This window comes from Schistocerca nitens, chromosome 2, assembly GCF_023898315.1.
Source record: "Schistocerca nitens isolate TAMUIC-IGC-003100 chromosome 2, iqSchNite1.1, whole genome shotgun sequence".
Classification (NCBI taxonomy): Eukaryota; Metazoa; Arthropoda; class Insecta; order Orthoptera; family Acrididae; genus Schistocerca; species Schistocerca nitens.
In genome coordinates, this window is record NC_064615.1 from 384,945,716 (window position 1) to 384,957,953 (window position 12,238).

General features: G+C 35.9%; 1 protein-coding gene across 1 annotated transcript in view; it reads left to right on the forward strand.

Moving 5' to 3' along the window:
* The first annotated feature begins 1,240 nt into the window (after positions 1–1,240).
* Positions 1,241–12,238, forward strand: part of LOC126235040 (DNA polymerase nu-like) — a 213,925-nt gene continuing 202,927 nt past the window's right edge. The window contains exons 1-3 of the mRNA XM_049943776.1: positions 1,241–1,347; positions 4,320–4,426; positions 4,521–4,645. Of these exons, the coding sequence (XP_049799733.1) occupies positions 1,241–1,347; positions 4,320–4,426; positions 4,521–4,645 (339 nt within the window). The remainder of the gene's footprint in view (positions 1,348–4,319; positions 4,427–4,520; positions 4,646–12,238) is intronic.

Sequence of the window (12,238 nt, forward strand, 5' to 3'; positions counted from 1 at the left end):
GGTTTGCAATTTTTCTTAACAAATGAATTTCTCGTAGTTTCTGTTGCATTATTACGTTCGATTATTATTTCATAAATCAATCCAGAAATAAACATAGTAAGCAATACAATATTATGTAATTAATAATAGAAATTTTAAGTGTGCCAGTGGCTCGTAATTTCAAATGTTTCTAAAAAAATTATTTTAACTGTACATTCAGAACTATTACTCATCAATTATAACATCGAGACTAAAACATTTTATAAAGTAATTCATTTTCATAAATTTTATCTTTAAATGTAACAAACTGTGTATAATATTATATGAAAATTTTCAATAAAGCAACTGAGATAATATTGACCTGTCCAAAATTCAAAAAATAATACTGGTATCAACAGCTGCTGTTGAGGAAAAGTAATTCTAGAGGAGGATGTCCTGTCAAAATGCACACAGGCATTCAAACAATCATTCCTCCCACACTCCATATATGTATGGGATAGGAAGAAATACTAATAACTGGTACAGTGGGACATACCCTCTGCCATGTCCCACATGGTAGTTTGCAGAGTGCAGATGTAGGTGTCATAATCCCTCATGAATCTATTCCCAGTACCTTAACTTACTCCCATAGAAGTTTTGTGGATTAATTCCACTTCACTGTAAATAATATCCACATTCTACATCACTTTATTGTAGTGACTAGAGGATTTATGTGCAAGATATTTCATGAGTTTCTTTTTGCCTTGTCACCTTGTATTTGTAGTCATGTGCTGTGTTTCTTTTATGACACAGAGGTAGCCACTGCCACATCACTAACTCATTAAATGCTAAGCATAGGCTGGTTATGTCTTTTTTAATGCACCCAAGGAGCTACATGCTGTTTTGTAAATTCAATCCGCAATTGCTTATTGCTAATGTCAGATATCTGTGAAGTCTAGCATGCATTGAAACGCTGCTGTCCTCCTCCAACATTAGCCAGGTAAGTTTCTTTACATTGTACCAGTTTGGAGAACCCTTCAGGAATGGGAACAAAAATTATTTGTTTGTACACCCTTTTCTATAGGTATCTATTTCTTAATTATCTTTCAATTTAGGATGCTCATTTCCATTTAGAAATCCATTTCCCGTAATACAGTTTAGGCTGTTCCTTCTTTGGATTATCTGACCTAGGTATAGGCCATCCCTTCGATGGATTTGCATGCCCTTTACTTTCCAACACATTTGTTATATTGGGTACACAGCACCACAAACTTTCACCAATATGCCAAGTGTCCTACCATTTGTCCGTATTCTCTTAAAGACATTGCCTCCTAACCGTTTGACTCCTCTTGGTCACTATACACTCCTTCTTATACTTATATTCATCTGGTAACTCATTGCTGGTATTTCATATACTTCATTAGTTATATTACTGTATTTCAACCTGCTGATCATTTTTGATAGTGTGTGGTTATGTCTGTAATTTCTACATTCCTATACGGTACCTTAAAATATTGGTGTATTTATTTTAGGAATTTTGAACTCTTCGGGCACAAACATATATGAGCATTAAGTTGTGGCTTCTTTTAATCTCTTCTCCCTTCAAATTCATAAAATATCGTATAAGTGCCCACAACTGACTGGACTTTACCTTATTACATCACTTCAACAACAAAACAATTGATGTACTAAGCCATTTCTTCTCATTTACATGTTATCTTGTGACAGTATATATATATAAAATAAGAGATCACTTCGAAATCCTAGTTTTAGCCTTTATATTAGGCCTTCATCAAGTGTATCTGAAAAACTACCAAAGATTAGTATAATTAGCAGATAAGGAGTATATTTATGGCATATGTGATGGTAGTGCTCCTGCTGCTGTCGAAAAATACAATCAGGACTTTCTGACATGTCAAATTCCTGGTCATAGAGTGTTTACCATAATATTAAGTACATTCTATGAAATATGTTCCCTCCCAAGTCTCAATTTTTCTTCTTACTGTATAGTTCAACAACTGGTGCAGGAACAGCAATACATTGTTGAAATGATGTGACATAGACCTACTACCAACACGTGCCAACTTTCTGCATGTATCAGTGTCCCAGGAACTGCTGCCATTAATACTATTCACAGTTTAAGCCCTTTTTACTTGGAATGGAATCAACAATACACATAATAATCATCAATATCTGCAAGAAAATCTATGTGTTACAGTGTAAAGCATTTCCCAAGTTTATTTTTCAATCAATATTTGGTGCGGCATGATCAGTAAAATGTTGACAGCTCCACTCATTTTAGAAGAGCAAATGACAGGACAGAATTACTTGAATTTTTTGGAAAATTCATTTGTCGAAGACTTTGAGAAGATTGCTTTGGCCAAGCAGACTGCAAAGTACTTCCAGAATGATGAAGCTCCTCGATGTTTTACCAGATGTGTGAGAGAACATCTGAGCCACATTTACCCTAATTGCTGTATTCGTCATGGCGATACACTCAACTGCCCACCAACCAAGAATGCTAGATCTTACACTATTAGGTTTTTTTATGGGGCTGGATCAATTCTGAGGTGTACAAATGAAAAGTGAATTTAATTTTTTCGACCTGTTGTTCGTATGTAAACCTGACAACGCACTGAATAACATAAAAAATAAATGCAGACATACATTAAATGTGTCCTATCTCAGAAACCATTTGAAATAGGATATATGTTCATATGAAGCTTTTTGCTTCAAATATTGTTCCTATCATATCCCTGCATATTGAAAATTCTTCCTGGAACACCTTGTGTAAACAGTAGTGGTATCAGCAGTGACCCCTGAGGCATCCACCACTTTATCATGCCCCAATCAGATACCACCTCATAGATGTACTGATTTCTGTGAAGAATGACCTGTCTTAAAGTGTGATAGGAACCAGTTGTGAGCTGCTCCTCTTATTCCATAATGGTCCAACTTCAGCAGTAATATTTGGTTATCAAAATGCCGTAGTTAAATCAAAGAAGATCCTAATGTTCACAACTTTTTGTTCATTCCACTCAGTGCCTCACAGAAAAAAGAGACTATAGCTTCGTCAGCTGTTAAACTACGTCTAAAACCAAACTGTATGTTTGACAGTGAATTATATGAAGTGAAATGATTAATTACTCTTCTATATAGAGCCTTTTCAGTAACCGGTCAAGCGATTTACGACTAAGAAACGAAGTTAACTAGAAAATCACAAATGGGCTTTGAATTAGAGAATAAAAGCAAAAACATTATTACAGCTTTTTAAGGAATCTGAGACAGAATCTTAAGACTTGTTTTAAAAAATAAACAAAAGATTTCCATAGAAAACCACTGTGCGCACACACATTCATATCCTCATAGAGAGAGAAAAGCTTAACAAAGAGCTGAAGAAGCTAATAGGCCACAGCAGTTGCCATTACAAGAAGTTGACAAGGTTTTTAATGGGAAAATATAAACAAAAAAGGTAAGATATTCAGTGTAAAAAATCAAATATGATACAAGAAATGACAGGCATCATGTGTTAGTATGCTTTACTAGAAAGAACATGCATGATTGTCCTTAACACATTCTTCCAAAAGAAAACAAATCTATAATGAGCAAGAGAAAGTGAAACTGAAAGTGAAATTTACTACCTTTCCTCAAATAACTAAGTCTTTATACAGGATCTAGCAGTCCCAAAAGGCTCAAATTGTGAGGGACCATGTACTTGTATGATGTAGAGTAAAAAGAGATACAGGTTATTTGCTAATTGTATAATAAAAAACTCCTGAGACAGGTTGTCATTAATGTATGTTACAATAATTTATTATAGGACACAGAAGTTATCAAGAAGGAGATTAAGCAAGAAATTTGACATCTTAGAAAATGAAGGTTATGCTGACATCACTGAAAAGAGCAATTATTCATGTGTTATTAAATATTTATGTCAGTTGTTATTAAATATTTATCAATAGCAAATGGTGTTGCAAGTATAAAGAAATCAAAAGAAGGGAATGAGAGAGTTTTCAGCGAAAGATAATAGTGACATTACAGTATGCACTAAATTACAGAAAACAGTTTGTAACATATTTTTGAGGTACATAAAAGTCTGATGCTATTTACAGTACTGTAATCTTAATAATTTGTGTACCATATCATATGCAAATCTTTTGTCCATTTCAGTCCTTTGTGTCCATATAGGTATTGCAATTTTTACAGCTGTCATTATATATAGTTACATTGCTGAGATGAATTAATCAAAGTCAGGTCAACAAATCCTTCAAACATTAACTTTTGTCTGCCCTTCACACATTCTATAAGATTGTAATTACTTTCATGATATAGTAACAACGACTATCTTTTTCTTGCCCAAGGTGCCTGTTGAAGACTGTTCTGAATCATTCAAGTCGAAAGATATGCTTTTGTGCTCAAGATTTCATGATGCACCTAATTAAAAGATTCCAATTTAGTAGAAGTGAAGGTATACAGTCCCAAGTCAATTACCTTTTTTATTTTTTTGAGTTTTTCTTTAAATGTAAATGAGTAATACTTTTCTTTATCATTAATTGTTACAGTTTGCCTAAAATGGATTCTTTTGGATCCTCTCATTGGCTGTTGGTTACTTAATCCTGATAAATCATTTTACTTTTTCTCTGATGTTACAGCCTCTTTGGACTTAAAAGAGTCTCCTGCACTTAAGGTAAGTTTCTTACAAATTTTGGTACTTATCTTTTACAAGGGAACAAATGTATGGGCATAAGAATCACACTGAAGAATATAAATGCACAACACTCATTTTCGAACTTAAAGAAACTATCTTAGTAGATGAAAGCTGTAGATCTTTCTGTGTGTTTCAAGTTGCGTATTCTTCAATTTACAGTTATTTGTTTTATAGAAAATTTGCAGTAAGAATTGTTTTATAAATTATTCCAGGTTGATAATATATTTTTAATTATATTTGCATTGTATAAGGGTATACACTGCCTTACAAAAATGTGATGCACCCAAAAGGGGAGGAAGAAATGAAATGAAACTTCATGTGTTGAGGGAATAAATGATATTATTTCAGTGCTTATATTACAAAAATGAGTCTAATATACAAAGAACTTGGCAGTACAAGCCCTTTTGTCAGTATGATGTTGCACCCCTTAGACATGGATGCATGCACTGATTTAGCTTGGAAGGATGTCACAATGCAACATTATGGGAAAACTTAACTGTGAGTGGAGGCTTATGTAGCGTTTTTCATTCAGTTATGCTTCCTCACACATTTTACTTACATTTCAATAATTATTTTAATATGTTTTGCAAAATTGTAATTATCTTGAGATGATATGCAAAATTGTACTCAACATGGGCAAAACTACAGATAGGTGGTGGGAATCTTTATTATTTCTACTGTCATACTATTGTAACGACTAATGGGAGAATAAAGAGGTAATAAAATGTTATACTGGAAACAGTGATAAGTGAGAATGAATTTGTCATCTACAACAGCTATATTTATTTGCGTCGTGTGTTTTACGGCATTTGTTAACCTTTGTAAATCTGATAAGAAAGAAGTAAATGATTTTCTTGTCCCGATTTGAAGCATGTTATGCTGGACATATACTATTAATGTATTTGAGAATATTTTTTACAGCAGTAAAATAATGATGAAGTGGATATTTCTTTTCTACTGTCATGAAGTTTTAGTAACGTCAGAGACTGTTGTCATTGATGAATCATTGGAATTATTGATGAAGTTACTGATGAAATATTACAAAAGACTGAAATACTGGAAGAGTCTGAAAAGTTTGTGGGAGTGCCATGATGTCAGTGCAAGCACAACAAGGTTCCCACATAATAATAAGTCATCTTTTATGAGTAAAAGAATGCTGCCACAATGCTTTTACATGTGGAGCAGATTTGCCTCTGATATTGTTGCCATGTAGTAATCTGTGAATATGAAACAAATTGAAATTCAGGCAGTGATTTAAATACTTTGTAAAGAATGGTATGGAAGCAAAGAAAATTCATGCCAATTTTCAGAACACACTGAGGAACTCTGCTCCTTCAACTACAGCTATTGTCAAATGAACAGATGAGTTTAAAATTGGCCAGGAGCTTAGCTGATGATTCATGTAGTGGTCAGCAAAGATGCACCACTACTCCAAAAATTATTCCAAATGTGCATAAAATGGTGATGAAAGATGATCAAATGAAAGTGTAAGAAATTGCTGAAGCTTTAGAGATGTCATCTGAATGGGTATATCACATTTTAGCAGTGGAACTGGATATGAGAAAATTGTCTGGTAGATGGGTGCATTGACTCTTAATGCAGGATCAGAAACACAGCAGAATGGAAACTTTCAATGAATGTTTGATCCATTTTCAGAGCTACTAACAAGATGTTTTGCACCGGTTTGAGACCACAGATGAAATGTGGGTCCAGTACTATACCCCAGAGACAAAACAACAATGAAAGCAATGGAGAGCATGTTGATTCACCCCCACCAAAGAAAGCAAAGGTAATATGGTAGGCTGGCAAGGTAATGACATCAGTTTTTTGGAATGTGTAAGGGATTCTGCTCTAAGATTATCTTCCTAGTGGTCAAACAATTACATGACAGTACAATAACCTGATGGACCAACTACAGCAAAAGATATGTGAAAAAATGGCCAGGCTTTCAAGGAAGAAATCAGCTTTCAATTAGACAATGCACACCCAGACACAAGTGTTCTATGCCAAAAATATTTAAACTAACAATAAGATATGACTTGTTGCAAGACCCACCTAATTCACCTGATTTGCCTCCATTAGGCTTCCATTTCTTCCCCAAGCTCAAAATTGTCCTCGGTGAGAGAAGATACCCTTCAAATGAAGAGCTGACAACTGAAACTTACAGGTACTTTGCAGGACTGGAGGAACTTAATTTCAAGATAGGATCAAAACATTGCAACATCACTGGACCAATTATATTGGAGCATAGGAGGAATACATTGAAAAATAAAAAAGTTTCACTGATGTAAGTAGTTTCTAAGTAGTTTCTTTATTTTCCAGTCCGTGAACTTTTCAGACTACCCTTGTAGATTGTGAGAGGATAGGATTGTGACAGTGTGTTAGGGCATTATGGTGATAATGATGTTTTATGTGAGTGATGATGTTCATGATGATGTATTAGGGACAAGTATGATGTACATTGAGGAATCAGTGGTTAATAACTCAGTGTTATGTATAGTACTAGAGTGTATTCATGGAATGTTTCGATATGAAATATTGGTAAAGGGTTTTGTAATATGTGAGAATAATTAAGGATATAATTTGTGACAAGAAGAATTTTAGTGATTGTAATTAATGAACTTTGCAAATCAAGACTGAAGCAATTAGTTTCAAGATGGCATGATGCATAGACATAGTAGTAAATTGCTCTGTCAAATTTCCAAATCTAACTAACTCAAGTTGTGTAGTGTATACAAAACAGTGATAAAAGGTGTTCAAATGTGCCCAGTGATACATTTGTGAGCTTTCCTATCGTGTTTGGTAAATTTAAACACAGTAAATCTGCTGTGTGAATTTAGTTAACAGACTGTACCCATCAGAAAACAGTGAACATGAAACTTAAATTAGTTTGGAAGAATCTGTGGTAGAGGTAATCAGAAAAGGAAATTCAGTAACAGAAAATTATTTGCAGAATATTAAATCAGTATTAACACAGTTCAACATTGAAGAATGTGCTCAGAATGAAGACTAACAGGAAAAATATATTAGGCCTAAAAACTCAGTTTGTTTAGTGTGAAGGACAGAGAAATTTGTGCCACAAACAGAGAATAAATTCGATATTCGAAGCTATAAATCTGCAGGAAAAGGAATGACAAGAAAACCTAGTGATTAGGAAGATAGTGATGAATTTCAAAGAAAAGTGGATGAAAAACTTAATTCCACATATAACCATGTACCGAAGAAAAATCACAAAATACATGTTTTTGCAAGTAGCCGTGGTAGAAGAATCAGCAAAATTTTATGTAGGCTAATGCTCAATGAAGACTTGACATAAGTATCAGTGTCAAACCAGGGGTGCCTGTATATGAAAGTCTAAAAAATTGTGAAAGCTCCTTACAGTCTGGAAGCAAGTGTATTGTGATAGGAGATGCAAATGACATTTCCTGTGATGAAAGTAGGTGGGCAACGAGGGCTCTGAAAGATGAACTTCAAAAGAACCCACATATTATCTTTTTTACATTACATTTATCATTTTCCATGGATCCCTTGGAGAGGAGTCTCTGGGATGTGGAAAGAATCAAAGTTTTTTTTTTATACTTTTTTACTCAGATACAGGGAAATTGTACAATTCTAATGCAGACAGATTTATGAGCTACAATCCTTGTGAAGATATTCATCGATGGAGTAGAAGGAGTTGGCCAACAGGAAGTTCTTTAATTCACTCTGAAACCGATCTTTATCGCTTACAAGACCTTTAATATGCTCTGGTAAGTTACTGAATATATGAGTACCCATGTATTTGACTCCTTTTTGTACTAATGTTAAGGTTTTATAGTCCTTATACAGTTTGTTTTTGGTTCTGGTATTATAATCGTGTTTTTCACTATTTTGTGTAAAAAGAGACATATTGGAAGTGACAAAGGACATCAATGAGTATATGTACTGAGAAGTAGTAGTTAGAATACCAAGTTTTTCCTAAAGAGGTCTTTGCATGATGATCTAGGACTGACACCAGATATAATTTTAATGATTCATTTCTGAATTTTGAAAATGTTCTCTTTGTGAGAGGAGTTTCCCCAAAAGATGATTCCATAACTCATTAGTGAATGGAAGTAGGCCGAATAAACTAACTTCTTCATTTATAAATCACCTATTTCTGCTATCATGCATACTGCAAATGTAGCTGAACTAAGGCGTTCCATTAAGTCTAGAGTGTGAGTTTTCCAATTTAGGTTGTGGTCAATTTGTAGCCCTAAAAATTTGACACTGTCTACAGCTTTAATTTCATTGTTTGAGTACATTACACAGGTATTCTTTGTGAGGTACTAAACTGTATGTACTGGGTCTTGTCAAAATTCAGTGACAATCCATTTGCTGTGAACCACCCATTGGTACTTACAAATATTTAATTAGCTGATTGCTCAGTGAGATCATGGGTACTGTTTTTTATACCAATATTTGTATCATTGGCAAATAAGACAAAATTTGCATTTTGTGACACTGCACAAGGAAGGTCATTAATATACAGGGTGTCCCAGCTATCTTGTCCACCCAAAATATCTCTGGAACAATAACAGCTATTGGAAAACGACTTTCACTGGTATCAATGTAGGGCTGGGGCCCATGAATGTACATATTTGGAAGCATTCTAAAACGAAAGCATATGTGTTTTCTAACACAAACTTATGTTTTTTTAAATGGACCTCCTATATTTTTTCTTCAGCAATCCATCATGACAAAGCACATACATAATGGCGTTGACTGCATCGCAATATTCCCATTACATCCCGAGACATTAAGATGTGAAGTTGACGCTTGAAACACCCGACATGTGCTGCTAGTGCACGTCCTGAGGCTCAGGCGTGAACCCCATGCTGCCCGTAATCACGACGTGATTGACATGCGTAATCACACTTCCATACTTATCAAGAGGTCTGAAACGAATAATACGGTCTGCTGCCATCCTGCATTAACGTCGTACATTCCAGCAGGTATTTATCCCATAGGCTAGGGGTTACGCGGTTCTGTAACATATCTGTGTACGGCAACGTTAGTCACAAAGTTAACTTCGCTTATCGTTAATCCGTTACTAAAAAGGTAATGCCGTTCAATGTTAAAACTTTCCTTTACTGTAGATCTAGTGCAAGTGACAGTTAATCATTCACTCCTAATAGTAAAATTCATGTTGATGGTTTTAGTGAAACGAGCAAGTGGACTAAAAGTTTTACCGTTGCTTAGGTAAAAATGTTTTGATTTGGGAAGTTCAGGTAGCACATAGAAGATGAATGTAAACATGTTTAACCAATTAGTTTTATTATCGCATAATTATCAATGTTATGTTTATCTAATGCGTTAAATGACAAATTGTTGCAAACAAACGTTTCTTAACATCACTGGGTAAAATGGCCCTTTGTAGAAACTTCCACTGTGATACCAGCACTACATACTAAACATAGCGTTCACATCTCATGCTGAAAGTGATGCCCATTTGCTTGCATACATAGGGTCACTCTGAGGATGAAGGATGTCCTACTTCGTGCTACTGTTTCCTCTTTGATGACTGTACAAGCATCAATAATGCGTTGCTTCATGTCCTCTGGTGTTGTTGGTTCATGTTGGTAAACAGCATCCTTCACTGCTCCCCAAAGAAAATAATCCAGCGGTGTAAGGTCTGGAGATCGGGCAGGCCACCTAACTGGGCCACCTCATCCAATCCACCTACCAGGGAACTTACGGTTCAGAAGTCGTCGTGCTCGTATGGCGTTATGTGCAGGGCATCCGTCATGCTGATACCACATGACCATTCTCCAGTTCAGAGGTACGGTGTCCAAGAGAACAGGAAGATTGTGTCATATAAATCTGGAGTATTGTCTGCCATTTTGGAAGCCATTTATAAAGATAGGTCCGATAATGGTATCTAAAATAATCACACACCAAACATTAACTTTCCACGGACGTTGATGCTCTACCTGATGGAGCCATTTTGGGTTGTCTGCAGACCAATAAAGCATATTCCTCATATTGAGAATTCCTTTGTTGGAGAATGATGCCTTGTCGGTAAAGAGAACATCTGCAAAAAAATTTGGATTAGTCAGAAGTTTTTGCTGAGCCCACCAAAAAAATGTTACCCTATTGCAGAAGTCATTTCCGTGAAGATCCTGGTGTAAATGAACATGGTAAGGGTGAAATTTATGACGTTTAAGAATATACTGTGCACTTGATTTCGACACACAAACTTCACGTTCAATTTTACGTGTGCTGATTTGAGAATTCACAGCTATGGTAGCGAGCACAGCAACTTCAGCACGTTCATCTGTGCGTGTTCTAGGACGATGTCGAGGTCTTGGATTTAAGCTTCCCATTTCACGTAGACGAGATGTGAGATGACCAAACATCCGGCGCGAAGGCGATGGCTTGTCAGGGAATCGTCTTCTGTACAGTCGTTCTGCCTGAACAGCATTTCGTCCACCTACAACAGGGTACAGTACAGGTATGTAGAGTAGGCTAGAAAACAGACATATTAACTTAATAATCATAATGTTCGCTAACAGTACTATCAACAAACAAGCAATCTCATAACATATTTCCCGTCAACATACATTCTCCATAGATCAGCAGCATTTCTACCATATCTTCATGTGTGTACATTATACTGTACAGTATAAGTTCCACAACACAACGTTTATTCACAATGTGTACTACCTCCGTGCCGTCACTAGAATACTCTGATGCACGACTACACTGGCAAGCGGTGTACTGCACGCCAAAGCAACAACAAATGGGATGCTCGGTGGGTGTTGGAGTACAGGAGTTTGCATGGATCGCAAATCATAAACAAGGCGAAGTGGTAACTGTGGCAGTAGTGGGAACTACGTTGGACACTTGACTAGGTAGAGCCAGGCCCTGCGCGATAGGCACAATGGGCCATATAACGCATTACATAAAACTTATTTTGTGTGTGCAGGATAAATAAGACAACCTGATGGGTGTACACCGATCGGTACTGGTTCATATTGTGTATGTAGATACGTAAAACGTCCAAGAGGGAAACCATTATGTGCTTATGAGAGCTGATGGCAGCAGACCGTATTATTCGTTTCGGACCTCTTGATAAGTATTGAGGTGTGATTACACATGTCAATCACATCGCGATTACGGGCAGCATGGGGTTCACGCCTGAGCCTCAGGATGTGCACTAGCTGCGCATGTCGGGAGTTTCAAGTGTAAACTTAGTGTCTCAATATCTCTGGATGTAATGGGAATATTGCGATGCAATCAACGCCATTATATATGTGCTTTGTCATGCTATGGATTGCTGAAGAAAAAATATAGGAGGTCCATTTAAAAAAACATAAGTTTGTGTTAAAAAACACATATGCTTTCGTTTTAGAATGTTTCCAAATATGTACATTCATGGGCCCAGCCTTGTTGTATTCCAATAGCTGTTATTGTTCCAGAGATATTTTGGTTGAACAAGATAGCTGGGACACCCTGTATAATAGGAACAACAAGGGACCTAAAATAGATCCTTTGTTTGATGGTTTCATATTTTGAATGACTATTGTTATGTGGTAAGCATGATACAGACAC